Source organism: Penicillium subrubescens, assembly GCF_028828155.1.
Source record: "Penicillium subrubescens strain IBT 31985 chromosome Unknown utg000003l_segment0_segment0, whole genome shotgun sequence".
Taxonomy (NCBI): Eukaryota; Fungi; Ascomycota; class Eurotiomycetes; order Eurotiales; family Aspergillaceae; genus Penicillium; species Penicillium subrubescens.
The window spans coordinates 2788341-2810974 of NW_026643153.1; the positions used below are offsets into that span (position 1 = coordinate 2788341).

The 22634-nt window shown below is 49.4% G+C and overlaps 7 protein-coding genes across 7 annotated transcripts; 4 read left to right on the forward strand and 3 right to left on the reverse strand.

The window, feature by feature from the left end:
* Positions 1-567: 567 nt before the first annotated feature.
* On the reverse strand, positions 568-1592 carry N7473_005045 (NAD(P)-binding protein; the record flags this gene model as incomplete). The annotated part of the gene is made up of 3 exons (XM_057150985.1): positions 568-887; positions 942-1427; positions 1481-1592. The coding sequence occupies 3 exons, from the start codon at positions 1590-1592 to the stop codon at positions 568-570; spliced, it is 918 nt and encodes a 305-aa protein (XP_057011095.1).
* Positions 1593-2494: 902 nt separating this feature from the next.
* On the reverse strand, positions 2495-2851 carry N7473_005046 (uncharacterized protein; the record flags this gene model as incomplete). Its single annotated transcript, XM_057150986.1, has 1 exon — positions 2495-2851. The coding sequence occupies one exon, from the start codon at positions 2849-2851 to the stop codon at positions 2495-2497; it is 357 nt and encodes a 118-aa protein (XP_057011096.1).
* Positions 2852-3632: 781 nt separating this feature from the next.
* On the forward strand, positions 3633-6055 carry N7473_005047 (SDR family oxidoreductase). Its single transcript, XM_057150987.1, has 5 exons — positions 3633-4099; positions 4173-4482; positions 4541-4596; positions 4654-4762; positions 4823-6055. Exons 1-5 carry the CDS (start codon positions 3657-3659, stop codon positions 4853-4855), a joined length of 951 nt encoding a protein of 316 aa, XP_057011097.1. The 5' UTR covers positions 3633-3656; the 3' UTR covers positions 4856-6055.
* Positions 6056-9498: 3443 nt separating this feature from the next.
* On the forward strand, positions 9499-10532 carry N7473_005048 (Ras family protein; the record flags this gene model as incomplete). The annotated part of the gene is made up of 4 exons (XM_057150988.1): positions 9499-9510; positions 9716-9830; positions 9919-10194; positions 10294-10532. 4 exons carry the CDS (start codon positions 9499-9501, stop codon positions 10530-10532), a joined length of 642 nt encoding a protein of 213 aa, XP_057011098.1.
* A 1089-nt stretch (positions 10533-11621) lies between these two features.
* N7473_005049 (flavin adenine dinucleotide pyrophosphatase) lies at positions 11622-12807 on the reverse strand (the record flags this gene model as incomplete). Its single annotated transcript, XM_057150989.1, has 3 exons — positions 11622-12255; positions 12397-12563; positions 12634-12807. 3 exons carry the CDS (start codon positions 12805-12807, stop codon positions 11622-11624), a joined length of 975 nt encoding a protein of 324 aa, XP_057011099.1.
* Positions 12808-13133: 326 nt separating this feature from the next.
* N7473_005050 (GMF family protein) lies at positions 13134-13866 on the forward strand (the record flags this gene model as incomplete). Its single annotated transcript, XM_057150990.1, has 4 exons — positions 13134-13136; positions 13236-13329; positions 13476-13606; positions 13675-13866. The coding sequence occupies 4 exons, from the start codon at positions 13134-13136 to the stop codon at positions 13864-13866; spliced, it is 420 nt and encodes a 139-aa protein (XP_057011100.1).
* A 6438-nt stretch (positions 13867-20304) lies between these two features.
* N7473_005051 (uncharacterized protein) lies at positions 20305-21543 on the forward strand (the record flags this gene model as incomplete). The annotated part of the gene is made up of 3 exons (XM_057150991.1): positions 20305-20480; positions 20584-21381; positions 21459-21543. 3 exons carry the CDS (start codon positions 20305-20307, stop codon positions 21541-21543), a joined length of 1059 nt encoding a protein of 352 aa, XP_057011101.1.
* Between the last annotated feature and the right edge of the window lie 1091 nt (positions 21544-22634).

The following is a 22634-nucleotide window of genomic DNA, read 5'->3' on the forward strand; positions in this document are numbered from 1 at the left end:
TACATCGGAGTTTTAACGTCGTTATTGTCCGGCATTTCAGCTAGAAATTATGTCATTGAGCATACATCATATGTTCTTGATCGAATCAATTTTTTACTAGATTGCTACCTACAATCTAGCCGGGAGAATTTTACCTGGACTGGATTAAGCAGCACGGATACAGCAACATGGATGAATGTATATCACAAGCTTTCTGTAATACGAACACGAGGAAAGATTCACCCACCACCGCAGCATTACACCTAAATCGGGGCCCCGCGGTGTAAAGTCTGTCGGTATTGAGGCTCCAACTTTCCGCGAGGGTGCAAACCACTAACGCATTCTACTTGGCGGGGAACGTCGGGTCACGACTAAAGTCAGCCGGATGAGGCGAGATGTTTATGTTGCAGAAAATGGATCCAATGGCTGCGCCCGTTGGCAACGCCCAATGAAAATGAACCTCTACTGGCACTAGCGAGGCAGTCCTGCTTTAGTTCATACAGAGAGTTCGTCGTAGTGGCTCTTGTCAGGCAGTATATCCATTTGTTCGACTAGATTCTATAGATTTACTCTTGTCGCATTTTGTAATTAACTAGACTTGGTCGTATCCCAACTCGTCTCTGCTGAAGCCAAGTATGCCTGTCCCTTTTCAAGTACCTTGCTGTTCTCAGTTCCCAACCAAAATGGTTCCAGGTTCTTCAGCTCATCCTCTATCTCGTAACTCTCTCCACCAGCCACATGCAACATCTTTCCTGCAAAGGGCAGGCGAGCACCTAAATGAGTCTGACCATCACTGCCTCTGTTTGCAGTAGCACAAATCAAAATTGACCGCGCGACATCCTCTGGTTCGTTGACAGGCAGGTTCCGCTCGTACCAACCCTTCTCGATTCCAAGAACCATGCGAGTTCCTTCTTTTGATTAGCTTCGCTGTAGCAAGGACCCATTGGCTGAGAGGGACTTACTTGTCATCCAGGGACAAATAACATTGACCCTGATGTTCTCTGGGGTCGCCGTCAAGTGGAGGCCCCGCATAATCCCCACGACACCGTGCTTGCTCGCGGTATAAGTGACCAAGCCCCCACATTCCTTCCACCCGGCAATGCTGCTGACAAGAACGAGGTCTCCACCCCCACTCCGACGGAGGTAATGCATGCCGATACGCGCGCTAAAGACGGCTCCCACCAGATTGATGTCGATTTCCCTCATCGAAGGCTCTTGGGAAACATCGCTAGTTGGATCAAAAATATCTTGAGGGATCGAAATGCCAGCATTGGCGACGACAATATCCACTCGACCGTATTGATCAAAAGCAGTTTTGAACAGATTCAGTTGATCAGAGTAGTTTGATGAATCGCATTTCACAAATTGAGCACTTGGGCTTAGCTCGGTTTCGAGTTTTCGTGACGCCTCTTCCACGACATCACCGAAGACCACGTGGGCGCCGTTCTCTGACTCAATGTGAGCAAAGTGGAAAGAATTCGCCATGATTAGCGTCACTCACTGCATAGTTGTTGTATGGTTGCTCGGCCGATACCAGTTGCGCCTCCCGTTAGTACCACCACCTTGTCGGACAATGTTCCAAGCAGTGAAGGATTAAGTTGAATGTGGGCCATTTTCAAAGTGATTCAATTATGGGAAATAGCTTGGAGCGCTAGATAAGTGCCATTTGCTCAGGTGAGCCTCCTGTCTTTAAACAAAAGCTCCTCCCCGGGCTCATACTTTGACCCCACATATCCCGCCTACGTTCAATGGTAGAGGACGGAGTTTATTCCGGTATTCCATTCCAAGCCCCAGATCGTAATCAAGATGAGGATCAGTATTTTACATGTTAACCAAGCGAGATGGGCAGGCTTACGTAGTTCCAACTCTCCTTCACGTTGAAGCTACACAGGTCTACAGAAGCGATAAGTATATTGAGCCCGGGCGATTTCCAATAACTCACACATGAATTCTAAGTAATTTCAGAACAAGAGGCGATCTAGACTGGTGGCAGGAACGTGCTGCAAATGACAAATGTGACATAAAGGAAGTTGCACACCTGATGATGGGAAATGGAGAATTTCAGAAACTTATTACCGTGTCTATTTGGCTGTCCTTACCAATGATATCCTGTATTGCTTTCGGATATGATCTGACTCGAACGAGGGCAATGTCCGGAATGGTATCCGGTCACAAACTCTCTCTTCTAAGATGCTCAATGAAGGGGGTCTCAGAATATTTACGCATTCGGCGGCGATATTCACGACGAGCATATCCTTGGGACCTGCGTGCTGCAGGCTTTTTCTCCAAGTTCTCATGCACCTTCTTGGGCACTGTCATGGACTGTCTAAGGGGAGATGGCGGAGGCGGTAGCCAGGTTACTTTCCTGGGGAGTATAGAATTTGAAGACGTGACCTTCCGCTGCATTTTGTAAGTCGGAGCCCCGGTTGTTAAAAGCAAGTTCAGTGATTTTTTCCAAACTCACCACTACGGGATCAAGGAACTGATAGGCTCGATCAAGAATGCTCTCGATCCGTCACTTGTCACTTCCTTGGGGAACTTTAGGCCCAGTGCAGATGATAGCCAGTGATTCTGCGGGGGTGGTTGAGCTGACCTGATAGAATGGATTTCCCAGCCAGTTGAAATGTTGGATATCTTCATCGTAAACCATTGCATCTACCCGGCCAAGAAATTCCTCTTCGATCCTTTGAAGCAGTCGTTCCCTGGAAGAAACTTCCTCGGTCGAAGGAATGCTGACAATGTTGGTGCTATCGTCATCCATGTCGTCTTTGGTGATGTATTCGGCATCTTCTTCGTAGTCAAACTCGTCGGCCTCATCGCCCGTAGCTTCTGATTGCTCGCTGCCCGGAAATTCCTCATGATCGTGGCACATGCCCCAGCCGTGCGGTTCTTCTCTCTCGACATCGGCCCAGTCAAAATTGAAGGGAAACCCTCTATCAGGGATGTAGAAGACTCTGCTGAAGCCATCGTAAGGTGTCTGTAGAAGATGAGTAGACACTTCAAAGTGATTTGGTTGAAGTGTGGATGTAAGAAACTGGTCAGGTAGTGGTGACAAAGGTCTCAGATGTATTTGGGAGAGGGCAAAGCTCAAGAATCGTGAGAATATTTATACTCGAATCTCTACGATGCGAATGTAAAAGAGCTCTCGATGGAATGCCCTCGCTACGGCCCGAAGACACAGTATATAGAGTGGTCCGTATTCTAAAATCTATTTTAGAATTCCAGTGAGACCTTGCTGGCTACTAATATTGGCTAGACATGGATAGAACAGTGAAGTCCTTGGTTTAAACAAAGAAACAAACGATTGTTATTTCAATGAAGTTTCACCCCTGATAGGAAAAACGCCCTTCAAATCCCTTTGTCTAGCTCACATTGAACCTGGTAGAGTACAATGCCAGACTTTGATACAATACATTTTTGTCATTGAAAGCATTGAAAGAACATGCTTCACGATATTCCGAGCAGTCAATGGCAGAATAGCCTCGTAGATGCTCTCTCTGTTATTCCCATCGATATCCAACGGTGGGATTCCGAGCGGATCGGTAGGAAGGCCGAAAAGCGCCGCAACATTTAGCCGCTTACATAACCCGATATTGCGCGAGCGCTATCCCCGCACGCCGCGGGGGTGTCTTCTTCGATTTTCTTTCCAATTCGCCCTGACTTGATCATTTACATCCATGAACCTGTTCCGAACGTGCGGTAGATCAATTCAATTCCTCCGACAGCGCTCTCGCCCCTTCTCCGCACCGTCAACCTCAGCCTGGCCCAATAATCCCTTCCATCTAGCTATTCACTCTACGATCCCCCGACGAACCATGGCGTCTGCAATGGCCAAGCGCCTCGAAGGCAAGACCATCCTCGTTACCGGTGCTTCTTCCGGTATTGGTAAGAGCACTGCCAAGGAGTTTGCGCGCACATCGCCCAACAACCTCAAGATCATCGTGACTGCGCGTCGCCTGGAAGCGCTGAACGAGCTCGCGGCTGAGATTAAGGCGGAGGTCGGCGATGGCGTTAAGGTTCTCCCCGTGAAGCTTGATGTCAGCAATCCGGAGGAGATCAAGAACTTTGTTCCTTCTTTGCCTGTCGAGTTCAAGGAAATTGATGTGCTTGTCAACAATGCGTGAGTCACTGACGAAGCAGAGTGGGGCTAGATGATAGATAGCAGAGTCGAGATACTGACTATCTGCATGCAGTGGGCTTGTCAAGGGTGTCGCCCAGGCTCCCGATATCGCGCCCGAGGATATGGCCGTTATGTTCAACACCAACGTCACCGGCCTTATCAACATGACACAGGCCATTTTGCCCATCTTCAAGAAGCGCGACGAGGGCGGCCGTGGTGATATCATCAACATTGGAAGTATTGCTGGTCGTGAGCCTTACGCTGGTGGTGGTATCTACTGTGCCACCAAGGCTGCCGTTCGCTCTTTCACCGATGCTCTGCGCAAGGAGCTTATCGCGACGAGAATCCGTGTTATCGAGATCGATCCCGGTCAAGTTGAGACTGTACGGAATAACTCCACTCCATATTTATCAATTCATGCAGGCGCTAATTCAGGTTTAGGAGTTCTCTGTTGTGCGATTTTACGGAGACAAGTCGAAGGCCGATGCTGTCTACAAGTAAGTCTTCATCAGTGCACTGGTTTCCCGCGAGCAATGCTGATCTATATCTCACAGGGGTGTTGAGCCTCTTACTGGTGACGACATTGCCGAGGTTGTTGTCTTCGCCGCTGGTCGTCGTGAGAACGTGGTCATCGCCGATACCCTGGTCTACCCCAGCCACCAGGTATGTCCCAGGTCCCGCGTCATCGCTAATCTGTAGAATCTCTAGCTAACAATCTCCCAGGCCGGCGCTGGTGTCATGCACCGCAAGTCCTAATCATTTCGCCGAGTTACGAAGTGGAACACATGATATAGATAGACAGCATCCATTTCTTGTACATGGTTACACAATATATGAAGTTATGCAAAGATGAGCTGTCTGTGCCACCCTGGACGCAGGTTGTTGTCGTCCTGTGAATTAATGTAGATTTCACCTGGCTATTCATAATCCCATTTGTTGGCAGCCCATGCTGCAGTTGCCCAGTCTACGTTACTCCCGACTACCTACTTCACCTCGAACATGTTCGAGATATCAGGGCAAAGTCAATATATGTGAAACATCCGATTACATCATTTCAAATGGAGTATCATACGCTCTTCCATGGGGGCATTAAAGTGTCTTCGCTTCACCCCGCAGCCAATGTGCGTGGTAACTAAGGCAGAAATTATTTAAAATTGACCATCACGTTAACAAACCTGTAGGCAGGGCGGAATTTGCATGACAGCCACGGATAACCATAGATATCGATTGCTCACGTTGAAGATGTGCTGCTGTGCTGTACCTGCATGCGCCGGAGAACATGCAGAAAAGGCATGGTTCATAATATGCCGGGCCTTTTATTGCTGTGTGAGTTGGCAAGGGGCGATGTGATTGGGCTTGCTGTTCACTCTTCGTAGACTTGACGTCGCCCTAGACTCAGAATATCGATACCCAAGGTAAGGTAGATTGGTAAGCAGTGATATCTAAGGTTCGAAGCTCCTACTCCACATGTCGTGAGAGCCCAACTGTTTGAACAGATATCCTGTTGTATGCAGTCAAAAAAGAAATTTCAGGTCTATCGAATGTCATCACGAGGATCAATTACCTGCTCCATGCACGGAATAACCCCGCGCAAATTTGACTGGCCAAAAAGAGGGCCACAAAAGGTGCATTGCTGCTATGTCGCCCTGGTCTGAGTTCCAGCCGGTCTCATGGTCTTGTCATGCATCTCATTTCCCCTGGAAAACCTCGAATGGTGGTGGTTGATATCCATCGCTTCTCTATCCATGGATAGAGAATGCATGGGTAAGCTGTTCAAATTCGAACTGAGGATGACAATTAGATAGTGCGTAGATGCCTGAAGGATGGTATGTTTGTTGATAGTGGAGCTTGAAGGACTCAGACCGCTAGTTAGCCACGTTAGGCTTGCTTGGATCAATCTCATGGATTTACATTTTGAAAGATGATGTGGGTTTGACGTAGTTGAAGGTTCCCGAGGCCATTGAATTAGGGATATCTTCCATATACACGAGCTAGGTATATTGTGTTTTGACCATGTTTATAAAATTGACGGACTATGGAGACAAATGTCTGCCCTTACAGCCTTATCAACGAGCCTAATACCCCGCCTGCAGAATCATGATGATGCCAGGGGAGGAGCAGGAACAGCTCAAAAGTCCCCGAGTTCTTGACTCACAGTCCCTTCTAAAATGAACCATATCTGCGTCCGTTGGGCTACGAAATTCCGGATGAACCGGGTTCCCTGTCGTATTCCGACAGCTGCAGGAGCGTGAGGTGTCACCGACCGTGCGTCTTCTGTGGCGCGTCGGGTACTTGATCGATCATATCAAGGCCACCGATCTGCTCTACATACATATGTCCACTCTGCAAGGCTGAGCATCAGCATCATAACTGCAGCCTGTATATGCAAATTCCCGTGCAGAAAGAGACATTTTGACAGATGTGACTATCGTCGCAGTATACTTCGCCAGCCAACAATGGTAACAACCTTAGCAAAGATAAAGTAATTGTTGCCGGCGATGGAACTTCCAGAATGCGGGCAGGACAAAGAATTAACTTTGTAACGTCCATGGAAAAGCAGCCGCTTTGTCCCCTCGTTAAAGGGAGTCTAGGATGAGAGGGGCATCGTGCCCGAGGGGGGGTCCTTGGATCGTCATCGGTTTCCATGCGCGCAACGGGGCCAGTCGATCCACTCGTAATTTCCTAGTTATTCCACATCAACACCAACTACCGCAGGAGGGACCTATACGAGCGATATAGTTATGTATCAAACTCTAGTTGGTGGTGGGGAAATGAGGAAACGAGAAAAAATTGAGGGCGAAACATGAATAAGCCCCCCCCCCCCCTTTAGATTTTGCAGGTGCTGGCTGGGTTTCCGGCCGGATGGACTGCGAGAAAGTAATTGGGCGAGAGGGACTATCCCGAATATCCAGTCAGAACGGATGGAAAACTGCTGTCCGCAGACGGGAATCCTGAATGTGACTCTGCACGCGGCGAGGATGATCCCGAGTCCCAACGAGTCGTAGACGTGCAGGCGGGGTGGCGGCCCTGCAAGCCAAAGAGTGATCAGCAGCTCCATCTTTGACTGTCAATGGATAGTAGTGTAAACGTGCACCATTACTTTTCTGCAGGACGTTGTAACATGTCAGTTGTTCATCTTTTCGTCTCTGCAGTGTTAGTACCACCAAATGCCCTTTGCGTCCGGGTAATACTGAATTTTCCTACAGACTGCGGGAAATGTGGAGATGGGAGAGTTTGAAGAGTGGGATGCATCGAGTTCCTTTTTGCTGATCTGCAGGTTGCGCAGATGCTGCCAGCGGCGTGATCCCGGTTTCAGGTGGTAGGGCGATCATTCGGGGGAATGCAGTTGATAGACGATGACGGAAATCTCCGGTTTGTTTCTTCAAGGGGTATGTATGGTGAGGCGGAGGAAAAAGAAAGAAGAGCCTCCGACGTAGATGAGTTGATAGAGCAGCGCATGGGAATGATGCAATCGGGCTGCAAGGTGTCAACCTGCAAGCCATCCGTAGAACCCAAGAGAATGGATGGTTCCCCGTTCAACTATGATTGTTGGTATTGGTTTGTCCAATTTTTCAATCTGTAAGGGAGCAGGGGTTGTGGTGAATAATATAGTAGAAGTTACTATACTTCAGATGAAGTATACAATTATATCTACTTGTAGGCCGTTAGCAGCTAGCTAACCGAGCTTGTGATGAATTAGCGACTTCGTACAAAGCAATCCAGCCTCGACCTGATGATTCTCGGATCCTCCGAGCCAGCGGATTCTGGGCTCAGACAAGTGTGTGCCCCGTCACAGCATCACGGCGCTAGGCGTGCGAACTAAACCCGATACCCTAAAGCGCCTCGCAGACCCCACCAGGAGGGACTCCACCAAAGTCTGGAGGAAGGATACCAAGCGGAGGGGCAGGGGGAAAAGAGGAGACACGGAGTAAAAAAGACAGTAGATAGTTTCCTTTGCAGTGCAGCTAACTAAATCATCCTCTGAAGCTTAAGACTTTCGTATCCCATTCTGTTTCGACACCACCCGAATAGGATGGCTGCTCGTGTGTGTTTTGGTTGATCCTTACCGAGGGATAGTTCGGAGGGCCCCCAATCATAACAATTAATATCGCCTGGTCCGTTCCCAACGGAGGGGGTCAAAAACCAAGGCTGGGGCCAATCAGTCGGGCGAGGAAGAGTAGCGTACCAAACCTCACTATATATTAGCACTTTCCCTGTCGCGCTACTCGTAGCAGTTAGCAGCCCCTTTGCTTTGAGCACGGGAGAAAAAAAAGAGGCTTCGGGGTTCTTCCATTAAGAAAGTCGTCTACGAGCACGAGATACAAAGAAGCAAATGAGTAGGGGTACAAAAAAAAGGAAATAATCGTTAAACCCTACCATAGAATCAATAGAATCAAGGAAGAACGATGGAAACCATCAGATAGAAGAAATAGAAAAGGAATAAATCCGGACAATCATGAATGGAAGAGAGAACATTCTGTTCCCTTCCCCTTTCGGCCCAATCATGGGCTCCACCAGTACTAACACTACTCACTAACAACACCCTTTTTACGATCTCCTGAATCGACCCAGAACCAAAAGCCCCCTGGTCGACCTTCTCGACCCCCTTCTTTTTGGTTTCTCCAAGGAAGAGAGACATTGGCTACTATTTATGCTGACTTTGTTTTTTTGTCCATATCTCACCCCCAGGTTGCCTCCTGTCAAGATGAGCATAGACGAAAGAACTATGCTCACGTTGTGTATGCGAAGTATTTCGTAGATGGAGAGGTTCCCCCTATCATGATTGCTCCGAATGGGATTAATTAACATGGCTAGTCCTCTCTGATTGATCCAGTAAGATATTCATAATTAATTCTTAATATACCCAATACCATCATACCTCAAAAGATTGAATCAGCCCAGCCCAGCCCAGGTTCAATTGGAGGAAGACTAGTACACTCCACCCGGCAAAGAAGCTCTTCTAAGTTCTGTGTTTCTGCCTCCATTTTGGTTCCCGTCAACCGTCCCAACTCCAAACTGCCCCTAATCCCTAATCGCCTGCTCTCTGCCTCGAACCTCTCCTCCTCCTCCTCTCGATTGATCTTCTCCTCCTCCTTCTACTCTCTTCCCCATTTTTATTTTATTTCCCTATTCACTCCCATTTCTGACAATCTCAAGGGTCCCGCCCCCAGATTGCTAAACTCGACTATTACCCGGGCGCAGTCTCTCTCCCCCCTTCCCTACCGCTTTTTCCCTCCTGCTGGTCTCCGGCACAATTTTCGGTTGCTCCTGAATCCCTTGGAATCGCAAAAACATAACCCGGATCCCGCGAACCCCTCTCGATCCCCCAATCGTCTCCCTATTAATCAGCCTGCTCGATCTTCGATTCTTTTTGTGACTCGCTTCGATTGCTCCCCAGAATGGCCTCCAAGGTGAGCCAGCGTGTTGCCTGTGCCTGACCGCCAGGTTTCCCTTCCAGCCAGCCCCCTCTCTTCTCCGAATCGTTACGTCAAACCTCCGCTTCGATTGAGGGCTCTCCAGACATAGACCTCTTGCGAACTGCTGGCCTGACACCCACCGTGACTATCCTGCACGAGACACCAATTTTCAATGGCTGACCCCCGTTCTTCGCCCTAGTTCCTGCGAGAGTATAAGTTGGTGGTTGTCGGTGGTGGTGGTGTCGGAAAATCATGCTTGACCATCCAGCTGATCCAGAGCCACTTCGTGGACGAGTACGATCCGACAATTGAAGGTGAGCTGCGGATTTCCCATCCCAGTCGGATGAACTTCCTGTCAAGCGGATCAAATCGCTCATCAACCGGCTTTCTCCCTTTCTCCAGACTCCTACCGCAAGCAGTGTGTTATCGACGATGAGGTCGCTCTCTTGGACGTTCTCGACACGGCAGGCCAGGAGGAGTATTCGGCAATGCGGGAACAGTACATGCGCACCGGCGAGGGCTTCTTGCTCATCTACTCCATCACATCGCGTCAATCCTTTGAAGAAATCATGACCTTCCAACAGCAGATCCTGCGCGTCAAGGACAAGGACTACTTCCCCATCATTGTTGTCGGCAACAAGTGCGATTTGGAGAAGGAGCGTGTCGTTTCCCAGCAAGGTACATAACTTTATTCTTCCCATGCCCAGTATCCTGTCGAAACAACGGGATATCTACCTCGAATCTCTCAAAACTAACCGAATTGCTTTTTCGCTGCAGAGGGTGAAGCCCTGGCCCGACAGTTCGGCTGCAAGTTCATCGAGACCTCCGCCAAGTCCCGCACGCATGTCGAAGACGCCTTCTACGACCTCGTCCGTGAGATCCGCCGCTACAACAAGGAAATGTCCTCTTACCCCTCCGGCTCCGGAGCCTTTGGCGCCCGCGCCCCCGACAACAAGATGGACGTGAGCGAGCCCGGTGAGAGCGCTGGATGCTGCTCCAAGTGTGTTGTCATGTAAACGGGTCAATTTTAACAAGCCCACGCGTGACGACCTCTGTTCCAGTTCGAAGACGAAAAAAAAAAAAAAAAAAAAAGAACATTAATACAATACACCACACACGCCAATCACACACTACAGCATCTTTTCCCCTTGCACTACGGCTCGGCGGGCGTACAAGGGTTCGGGAGGGCAGCATAGCACATGTCTGAAAATGAGTTCATATGAACGGGTAATGGGAATTGTCGGAGAGGTCTTTCTTGTGCCGGTGTGGTTGAAGCTGGAGTTATCATTACCGACTCACTTTTTGGACGAAGGATGGACCGGACTGGATGGTTGGAAAAGAGAACTTGGAAGATTCTCAAGGAAGAGAAAAAGAAGGTCAAAACAGAGTGGGCTGTTGATATTGTGCTGGCGGCTTGTCTCTTCGTGCCCTGGACATTACTCTGAGCTCCTCTCTTTGAGGGCCTTGGTTTATCGCCATCGCACGACTTGCCAAACCGAACCGAACCCCCTCCCCCTTGAACACCCCAACCTCGTCTCACGAACATATTGATTCCCCTTTAGTTTTTCTTTTTACTTTCCCTCCGATTGCGTGTTTAACTTTTTGGTCATTGTCCTTGTTTTGGTCTGTTCTATCGTCATCTCTTGTTTCCCATTTTCTTTTTCCTGGTCCCCGCGAAAGAATTGTTGTCCTGGTCTCTCATCATGTTTTTTAAACTCTTTTTGTCCATCATCTTGTTTGAGTCTCGGAGTGCGGGACGACATGATCTGTCAATATATATTCCTCAACCGAAGGGGGTTTCTACTTCTATTCTTTCTAGTGTGGTTCTTGTGTGCATTAGGCATGTGGATGGATTGGATTGACCTAAACTACGAGCTACCTAGGACTTGTATCCACATAAATGTGCTGATAGAGGGCATGATCCATGGACAGGCTGCAATTGATTACAACATGAATAGTAAGTAGATAGAGTTACAAGAGTATATATTGCTCTATAGGTTAGAGTCGAGATGACATGCTACCTATCCGCCCTCACTCCGACCAAATGGCTATGATACAAAAGCACACAAACCATCTAACCCCGGCCTCAACCTCCAACATCCAGCCTACTGACTATAAACATGCTCTGTATCAGAAGGAGGATCCAACTCATCCTCCTTGACAACCAACTTCCCCTCAACACCAACCTCTACCTCTGGCACCAACGACTCCAAAAACGCCTTATCAGCACCAACCAGCGTAACAGTATTCCTCTTCTTCCCCCAACGCGGATAACTTCCCACCTTAACACCCCTGGGCTCAACCTTAGCCGCCAACTCCGTCAAAAACGGCGCAACCGCACTCTCCGGTAACGGCGTACTAAACAAAAACCGGAACGTCCCCTTACCCTCCGGGTCGCTCAACCGCGGCACCAAATGCGGCTTTAGATTTAGCAGGAGTCGCTCGAAGAGACGCGGTACGCCGGGGAGGATGTGCACGTTGCCGTTTACCACGGCAATGGGCACCCACATGTCGTCTACGACGAAGAGGGCTTGGGATTCGGCGGGGAGTTTGGGGTCGAAGGGGAGTTCGACCATGCGCAGTTTGGCGGTTAGGCCGGGCGAGGGCGTGTCCCAGTCAAAGTTTGGTTGCATGGGGTGTGGGCGGGAGAGGCGCTTCATGCGTTCGAAGGCTGGTTCGTGGAGTTGCAGTTTGAGGTTGAAGGCTTTGGCGATGGATTGGTAGGTTATGTCATCGTGGCTGTTATAGTATTAGCAGTTATGCTTATAGTCCTGGGTAATGGTATCATGCTTTGGGATAGAGCCGAATCCCCAGGTCCTTGCGATATCCAATTCCGCGGGGAACAAGCATCATCCAAAACACGGGAGAGGGGGTACTAACGTCGGACCAATGCCTCCGCTAGTAACGACAAAGTCGTAGCGGGCACTCATGCGGCGCACTGCCTCCATGATATCCTCCTCATCGTCAGGAATGACCTCCACCCGCTTCAGCTGGATGCCGAGACGGAAGCAGAATTTGGCTAGGAAGGGCGAGTTCGTGTCGATGGTCTGGAAATCCAGGGTAGAACTAGGTCAGCGCCATTGTCACAGCTCCTGAGCTAGTAGGAGTCATGCTAACCTTTCCACCAAGCACTTCATCGCCAATGATCAGGCATGCTGCCGTGTGGATGGGCTTCGCGGCTGATGTCATCGCGGACGGACCCCGGGCCAGGGACGAAGTCGGGGTAGATGGACGGATGGAACCGAAGGGACGAGCGAAGTGGCGAGTGAGGAGATTGAGGCGGTTGAGCATGAAGAGGTCGGTAGGGGAGGAGGAGGAGATGTTGAAGTGAAAGGCAAAGGAGAAGAAAAAGCAGCTTTGTCTGGAGATCGAAGAGGGGGAAGCGATCGATCGCGCCAGCGAAAAAGTGGGGGAGAGGGGGAAAGACTACTCCGCCCGCATCATTTCAAGCACATCACCGTCTTTCCCGCAGTTCTTCAAACGCTCATCTCCACTTCGCCCTGCGCATGTCCGTGGTATATTCATTGTCAAGAGGTCTTTCCGAGCAGGACTCGTTGTTTACTGAAGATTCGTTTGTCAGTCTTGTCGCGTGCCGTCACCCGCACAGCTATTCCGTCATGGTGAGATAGTCAACCCCAGCTCCACGTGCACCATAGATCGGGACCTTCCAAGTGGGTTTCAACTTGGGATCTGGATAGCTGATAGTCGTTCCATCGCAGCCCGGTCTATACTCGTTCTCTCCGGAGACAAAGGAGAAGTTGCGCAAGTTTCGCCTGAGCTCGTCGCGTGCCAAAGAGCCCCAGGCTCAGATCTGTACGGTCCCCGATTCGGTTCCCTAGAATACTTCTTTCTCTTCGCGACACGACAGAATCTATCTGCCTTGATGACCGACGGAAATCACGATACCGTTGTGCCTAAGCGACTGATCTTGAGCAATGCGCTGACCGCGTGCCCAACAGATGAGATCGATAAGAACACTGGAGAGATCCGTCCCAAGAATGACGAGACATACTCAAACATGATGGACTTGGCCGACGAGCTGCCCGAGACCACACCGCAGTTCATCGTTCTCAGCCACCCATTGACCCTGGTGAGTCGTCCTCATCGATCAAGCTGGATCTCCGTACATGATACTGATGCACTGGTATGCTCCTTTAGAAGGACGGCCGTCTCTCCGTCCCTTATGTCCTCCTCTACTACAAGCCCGAGAACTGCAAGACAGACACCATGTATCAGTACGCCAACGCAGTGGAGTTGATGCGCACCACAGCAGGAGTCAACCGACTCATTCCGGTCGAGAGTGAAGACGATGTGATCTCCATTGCGACTAAGCTGGCTGGCGACGAGTAAACTCTATACGAATATGAATGATTGCTGAGATTCGGTAAAATGAAATGCCTTTCTCATTGGACGGTGACAGTATCTATCGGGAATGTATTGAGGGCAGAAGGAGTCTTACATAGAGGCGGGCGTTTGGCAGATCACGAGAGAACATCCACGACAGTACCCTACGGATTGGAATGAATACATATGACAAATTTTCTGCAAGCAGATGACAGCTGAACAGCCAGCATCTGAAATTTGCACATGAGCCTGGTGATCCCAGAAGCTTATTTTGCTTACATGCAAGACTCGCGCTGTTCTCGCTGAATGAGATCTATCACAAAGGTGATTTGCAACGGCGCGACCTGCAGCTTCTCGGGCTATCGGGCTAGGCTGTTCGCAAGGGATTTAATCATTTGACAGCCCAGTTTTTGAGCCAATAATTTTCTTACCGAGCGATCTTTGCATGACTCCTACCTAATTCGATCAAGATCGTTGTCTAAATGATCGACATTGTCCAATTGCCGTGACAGGTGCTCCCATCTTACCCCTTTGGGATATCTTAAAAGTATAGATTCACTAGTTCTTACCCACCATGGCTGGCGCAGGTAGTCCATCGTTCCCATCGTTCCCAGCTGAACCCGACTCCGTGGTTGTCAGATCTTGGTGGCTTCTGACAAACTATAGGCTGCATCTCTGGGGCGTTCTCCGGAGAAGCAAAGTCATCCACTCCGTTGGGGCGTAAATGTTTCTTGATTGTGCACCAGCCACGGATCTCTTCTGGATCTTGTGCGATGCACTTGTCCGCGTCGCCCATCAAATTATGAAGAGAATGGAACTTTAATTGGTCGTAGATCGAGTTCTGATCGCTGTCGAAGCCGATTCACTTCTCTCACCTTGCGAATTCAGACTTAGGCTTCTTCGTTCTCACTTGAATGATCGGGGCAGCTGAACCTTCGTCAGAACGGCCACTCAAGACAAGGCAACACAACTTAAGACTCAGGGAATCGTCGTAAGGGGTTACAGCAAGAGTGTCCAATTATATTACCTGATATAAGGTATGAGCAAGACACAGGCAAGAACCCCGAACCTATCAGTGAAAGAGAATGAGAGGGTAACGTGATGAGCCGACAGCCGAATGTAAGACGCCCGGCTGGCTGACGAACTGAGTCTACTCTCAGGATTTCGAAGCTGCTCTTTCAGGCTGCGATTGGCTGGACTCTCTATTTCCCAAGTTCCAATCGCCGTTGATAACCCACAGAAGTCAACATAAGCGAGCATACGGTGGCGGCATTTGAACTCATTCGGAATGATTTGGAATAGAGAAAAAAGAAATTATATTGGAACATTGATAGAATATGGGTGGACTAATAACGCAATGATTCGATTCTTGGTAAAGGGCGAGAAGTCGTGCTTATAGGCTGGTTCCAATTGGGAGTACATAGTTTACGATCCCGCCATTCACATCCGAGGTACTTCGATGGTGATTATCACGTTTGCTCAAAACAGAGTTCAGCCGAGGATGTTGTCCTTCAGAATGTAGATATTCTGTCATCAAGGGAAAATATTTCCTGGGGCTTTTTCCTATCCACGGAGGTTCCAGTCTCCTAATGGTCTCCTGCTGTTTTCAGGAGAGATAGCTCATTTATCTTGTTGGCAACTCCTGTTGAAGAGGTCTCCAGCTCTTTTCAATGGTCGTGCCACCTTCAATGTTCAACCTCACACGATCAACGTGCACGATGTGATGATCCTACGATTCAATAATAATGCTGATCGCAAAGAACCATAGAAAACAGCGCCACTACACTAGTAGTCAGAACAAAGCCAGTCAATCTGTACTGAAGAGAATGAGCGAGTCATAGAATCACAAGCCATTTGTCGTTCAATAATATTATTGTCTGCATATGATCCTCAGAATCATCCTCCTATGTCATCCTATCGCGTACTCCCGTACTTGTGTAACCGCCAAGGGTGTCTGTCCACCATCAGGATCAGGCCAACAAACTCACCCTCCACCAGCTTCCCAAAACGGGCAATCAACATCCAGCACGAGGGTCCACTGAGTGGGGAGCATCGCAACCTGGCCGCCCCCGCTAGGATTCCGGCGATCGATGTCGATAGTCGGAGACCAGTAAACCCCCAGGAGACTCAGGACGGGAGGTCCACTCCATCACCCTTTGATTTTTCTCTGAAGGCTGATCAACTCGATCATTATTCTCCAGGAGGTTGAAAAGTGAAAAGAAATTGAAGGGTCAGATCCCGGCGATCTGGACCAGGGACAGCACTGACCACCTCGCCTGGACTATCTATGTTGGAACGAACCATCCTGCCATTCTGTTAATAATGTGTTAATTATTAGGTTAGGTATGTCCCCAAAGGATCGATTCCGCTGAGTTTACAGTTTGGACAGTCAAGTATGTATCCGACTTCAACTCGCATGGTCTTTTATGGTTACTCTACCGAACACATTGCATTGTTCCTATCGGGTACTCTGAAATACTGTACTTCTCTTTTATCATCTACAATGGTGTCAAATACCACTTCTGACGGGCGACAGCGCATCGAATTTTTGCTAGCCACAAAGACAGTGTCTCTAATCGATTCACCACGCCGACACACGCCAATTTTCAACCACAGATATTTGGCTTCGTTTTAGGTGCGTGACAGTTACGCTACCACGAGTCCCCACTCTTCTCGCAAGGGTAGCGACAGGGGTGCTCGTCAAGCGAGGCAAAAAGAAAACTTCTCCCTGGCCATTATTTGTAGTTCCGTCAACCCGACTCGCCGGACTCTATGCAATACAAATCCATCTTCGACTCTCCAGATCCTTCAACTCATAAATCTCAATCTCACCAACATACCCTGTACAGCACGCAGTGCCACCGTTGGGCATACCTCCAATCCAATCCAACCTGAATGATCAGTGATCATCGTCATCTCCAACCCGCAGTCCAAGGAGCACGCGTTCTTAGCTCTGCAGTAGTTCCCTCGTAGCACGACCACCGGCAAAGTCAGATTTCCACTGATCGATCCGCCCGTCAAATCGCAACCAGTTCGGTTCAAGGGATGATGGGTTACGGTCTGCATGGGACTTTACCTTCACCGCTAGCCCGGACTTGGTTTGGCTTGGGGGTTAGTAGGCTATGCCTGGGTTGGGCTTAGTACGGAGCCAGATAGCGAGAGCGTGCAGTGTTAAGAAGGTCCGATGCGCCGGGGGATGAACGCTTTCATGTCGCCTCTCGCTCCCGACCGTCTCGTGTCATGCATGATGCATGGACGGTGGGCTTGGGTGGTGGTGCTTGGGGTGGTTGCGTGATTGCACTGTCGTTGAGGGGATATTATTGGTATCTCATCTCGGAAGTTATCCATGTCTTGCCACTCCTTGTGAGGAGACGGTTGTCTTTGATTGACGTACATAGTACTACATAGTACTAACACGTTATTCCGTGTTGTTGGGAATATTTTATCACGATTTCCTGGAACACGCAGACGTCACTGCGATCGATTCCTGATAATAGTGGCGGTGTTATTATTCTAGGGGTCAAATTGTGGTGGAAATTGCATTGACAGGGGGATCTTATACTTAGTTACGCCTAGAGCTATATAGGCATTTCGGTAGACACACGCTGGATATTCAGTTGACGGCCCTCGTGAGTCGCATTTGAGACAAAGTTGCGACAAGAAAGTCAAACGCGAGCTCTCGGTCCTACAGTAACGGACTCCACCTTTCTAACACCGAGATCTCGGGGCCGTAGCACTCTCGGCACAAGAGTTTACTCCGAGTGAATCAACATTCGGGTCCGAGTACAATAATGGGATTGTTCATCTTGAACAAACTCTCAAAAAGCCTTCCCAAATAGACGACTCCGTCCATATCAAAATAGGGGAACAACTAAGAAGAAAAAGAACTACCATACCCGACGATGAAGATCATCGACCTCGATATCTTCGGCAAATCGCCAATGAACCCACCCAACTCCTTTTCCTCCCGAGCCTGATCGTCGCCATTGCCCCGTTTCATATGATTGATGGCCCAGCTACGTCGTCAAATAATCAGCACCTCCACTTACTGACACTTCTCCCCCGATCCGCTCTTACAGAAGGTAAATGATTCTGGAAACGCAGCCGAGCAATGGGCGGGTACATCCGTGAACCAGCGTGCCAGACCGCCGCTGGCTCAGGCCAGCGCACTCCACCCCCATCCCGCCATCGGGCGATCAATATTCGATTTAGACCAAGAGGAAAGAGAAGTGGACGGGGAAGCAAAATGCTCGCCGAACCTACCAGCAAGACCAACACAGGGAGTCCCTCGTTCTCCGTACATAAATCCGCACCTATGCGACCTGGAAGTATGCATCAGGACGCGCTGAGGAAAGCCACTCGGGAACCAATCGCAACTCTGAGACGTCCGACCCCTCGACCGCCCGAGTCAACGGGACAACTCCATAGAATTGGTCCCAGAGCTCTGGGAGACTTTCCGCCAGCAGTTAGAGTTCTCTGACAGGGAAGAATATGCCTAATGCTGGGGAGGCTGTGATGGACTAACTAGGTAGGAGTCTCTTTTCAGGAGGTGTTCCGAATGGATGGTGGTTATCGATCTGTAGTACGTATGGCGTCTGACAGGAGGAATAGTTTGACAGTAACTACTGCTGTAATTAGTTAGCTGTCGCCTTGAATAATCATTGATAATCGCCCATTTACTACTAGGCTACTAACAGTAGTAGCCTAACCTGAAGCCAAAGGTCCGGCCACGACGAACAGACCATGCGGTGCTCTCGGGTTTGGTTCCAGGACGAGCAGGAGTGGAGAAAGAGGAAAGAGTCAAGCTGGGATGGTCATCATTGGCGCCCGGGGATTGACCCACCTGCCAGACGTAGAGTTACCACCGATGCTGAACGCTGAAGCGATGCTAAAGTGATGCGGTTTCTCTTGTCAGGAGTGGTTTGGGTTTCTGATCGTACGGTACGAGGATCCCGGGGGATTGTATCGTTTGTACCTGGTGGTCGGTACTCTCCTGCAGCTGGTCCTGACTCGTTAGTTCGTACGGGAGTATATCTCGTATCCCCTTTACATACCATACAGTATTATATACACCTTCTTTGGTCTATGAGCATAAGTTTAGTAAAATGTCGCTATATCCTAGGCCTAGTCCAAAATACGAACATTATCCCGCGGATGCAAAGGGTCCAAGGATGATAGTGCATGTAATTCCCTACTACTATCATACGATTGTATCTTATATTAGAATTTTTGTTGGCCCATACTTGAAGGATCGATCATTCGTCATCCTTCCCCCCTGTCAGTGTCAGGTTTGTCAGGTTTCTGATTTTTTGCCTTGATGGCACGGGCGCCTAACGGAGAAATCAAGCGACGGGCGCGTTGTGGACGGCTATGGCCGCCCTCCTCGCTTTGCGCAGGCCATCCGGCACATACCAGCCCGCTTCGACCCAGTCTGTCGGGTTCGGCCTAGAGTTTGTGAGCAGTACATACAGAGTACAGTAGGAACTGTACAGTGCTGTACTCGATCTACGTTTCTACTGTTTCTACCGTTGTATGTTAGCCATGTGCCATTGTGCATCTTGGCCAGTTACTTTGATCTTTGTATACGATCGGTACCATCGATGATCTCCTAATGATCCTTTTTATACTTCATAACGTAACGTTACCATGACCCATGGTACTGAACTGTAACTGCACACTGCAAGCCCAATTGCCCATGTGCTCGGGTCCGAAAGCTTTTGCCTCCACTTTGCTACCCCGTCCCCTGGGATTAAATGGGTTAAATGGGATTAATGTAAATAAAGAATAGAAACAGAGTATAATACTTTATACTACACTGCTAATGTCCCCGTATCGTAATATTTCCTCTTCCCCTTCCCTTTCGGTTGCCTCCCAAGAAGAACAGAGTTTCTGGTCGTGGCCTGGTCGGCTCCGTTCTGATTTGATTCGAATTCCTATATTATTCTGAACTCCCTCAATCTACTCCGTTCCTATTCCTTATTATTTTTCTCCATGATTCAATCCAACACCTCCACCTTCCCTGGGTCCTCTACTTCCCCATCTCTCCGACTTTGACACCTCACACTCCAACCCAACCAGTCCGCCCTCTTCCCCCAGGTGTTCCCTGTCCAGCCCAGACCCTCCACGCCGGGTCCAAATCCCAACTGCACGGCTCGGGTCGTTCTGTCGACTCCAGTACCGAATCCCAAGTTCCAAGTTCCAACACCTCTAAACCCGCCATACTTCCGGCCCCCAATCTGAACAACTTTGGGAATTTCAATCTCGGTCCTTTTGAATTCCCCCCAAACACCGACAAGGTTCTAAATGTTCTGGATGGAATGAAGTGATCGCTTAACCACCCCTCAATCAACATCGACATCCGTCTGCGACCGAGCATTCGCAATTGCATTCTTTGCGCCACTGGCAGATCGCATACAAGTCGGACTTTCAAAATCCCCCTCAATCATGTCACCGCAAGACACTCCCGGCCGCCCGGGCGAGGACAAGCCGGAGGGCTTCTCCAAATATCTCAAGCGCATGAGGACCGTTTTGCGCGCGCGCTCCAGTTCCAAACGCTCATCGCTGGTCGCCGCCCCCGAATCCGAATCCGCCGAGGCATCATCAACTACACCTACTCCAGCGTATGCTATACCCCTCTCCTGTCATTCCAGATTTATATTATCTTCGGACCACCAAAAGAAGATCCAATGAGCTAATTTCCTCCTTTTCTTTCAATTGCAACAGTCCGCCAGCCACAACCGCGCCCCAGGCCGAGGCTGAGCCCGAGCCCGAGCCCACCGGCGCCGAACAATCCATGGTCACCGACTACAGCGCCATCCAACAAGAGAAAGCCCGTTTGCTTTTCGCCAAATACGGTCTCACCCTCGACCCCGGCGAATGGAAATCTCCAACAGACCTGCAATTCCCCCGAGTAACCAAAACAATCCGCATGCGCGTACGCCGCACCTGTCACCGCTGCGAAACCACCTTCGGCTCAGACAAGTTATGCGTAAACTGCCAACACCAACGATGCAAAAAATGCCCACGCTTCCCACCAACCCACGATGCAGGCGACGATGAGCACCCACGGGTACCCCGCCCCAGAATCGCCGAGATTCGCGCCCGTCAACCAGGTACTCTGCCTATGACGCCGCATCTCAAGTTCACGGGCAACCCCGCGGCGCCGTTGACTATGCCCTCGCGCACAGGCGGACAGGATCTTGTCCGGAAACAGGTTGTTCAGCGAGTACGTCGGAGCTGTCACTTGTGCGAGACTATGTTTACGCCCGGCTCGAAGGAGTGTTCGTCTTGTAGCCATGTGCGCTGCAAGCAATGCCCGCGCGACCCGCCTAAGCCCGAGAAGTATCCGGATGGATTCCCGGGTGACGTGCAGCCGCCGAAACCTAAGCCTGAGCGGACGTTTAGGAAAGTCCGGCAGAGAGTACATTACATTTGTCATGTGTGTCATACGGGATATAATGAGGGTGCGAACTTGTGTGGTAAATGTGGACAGGCGAAATGTGCGGAAACCATACGAATTCCGTAAGTTGTTAACCCGTTTCTTGATTCTGGCAGTTTGTTTTTGTGTTGGAAGACATGTACTGACTGTCATCTTGCAGGCCGAAGAAAGTTAAACGACAGCCGGACCCCGAAGTCGTCCGGAGCGTTGAAGAGAAGATAGCCTCCCTGAAAATCACGGAGTGATGCGTTATCTTGTACAGCGCCTCTAATGCCCATTCATATCAAGTCCATATTTTCACTCATATACTCGCTATTATTGCATTGGAAATGACACTTCTCCGTTACTCCTGCCATACTTGCATCTCGTTTTTTATGTGATCACGGTAAATCACATTATATCTTGTCTTGATCTCGCTCTGCAAAGATTAGAATTAGAAGATCAACAAAATGGTGTCGGCCTTATCGGCATAGAAAATGGCACACTCGGTTCATCCTCCGTATATTCGCCGTTTCGTCCGTACCACCTGAAATCATCCCCTCCAGGTAACACAATTGAATCCGCATACGTCCTTCCATGAGACAATCTACTTCCGATCTTATCGTACCAACCGTCATAAGGCTGGTCCTTCAATGTTTCCAGCTCCCGTTTCGGCCGGATACCAAACAAGCTACAGTACCCGGCCAGTATTCCCAACATGGTAGGAACCTAAGATCCACCTCGGGAGGAACGCAGTTCCGGTATATCCACCCAACTTTCCGGAGTCTCCAGGTGGTCATTGCGTGATGATCTGATTTCCACATTGAACCTTGAGTAAAATACTTGTTCCTGAAATAATAGACTATCCACCGTCGGAGCTCGATGCTCTTGTGGGAATAGAACGGACCGAGCCGTTTGAAAAGTGGGCTAGTTAAGTTGAGCCGGACCCATTGTTTCGTTGCAAGAATCCAGAGGAAAACAACGCATGAAGGGAGATTAGATTTTCAATGTTCCTTGGGAATGATCTTCACATTATTCAATGAGGTTGCCACTCTGCATTATCATGAATCAGGGCGCTTGCACAAACGTACTTATTATTCTTCTTATACGTACAGTAGTGTAAAACTGTAACTAGTCCATACCATTCCATACAAGCATAACGCTTTGTTTTCCCGTATGATACAAACAGACCCGACAGACGGGAAATACAGTACAGTACCAGTAATAAAGTGGGGGTTATTCAACAATAGCATTGAGTATTGACAGCACGGGCGCCACGATCTACATTACTGATTGGGCAGGAGTAAATTCCCGCATCGCTGCCATTTGCCCCTTCTATTTTTCCGGCAGTCTGGCC

Excerpts from the sequence above, each read along its gene's own strand:
- N7473_005047 (XM_057150987.1), top strand. The coding sequence starts at position 3,657 with ATGAACCTGTTCCGAACGTGCGGTAGATCAATTCAATTCCTCCGACAG. Across the intron at positions 4,483-4,540 it reads ATCCCGGTCAAGTTGAGACT|GAGTTCTCTGTTGTGCGATT; the intron begins GTACGGAATAAC and ends ATTCAGGTTTAG. Across the intron at positions 4,597-4,653 it reads AAGGCCGATGCTGTCTACAA|GGGTGTTGAGCCTCTTACTG; the intron begins GTAAGTCTTCAT and ends TATATCTCACAG.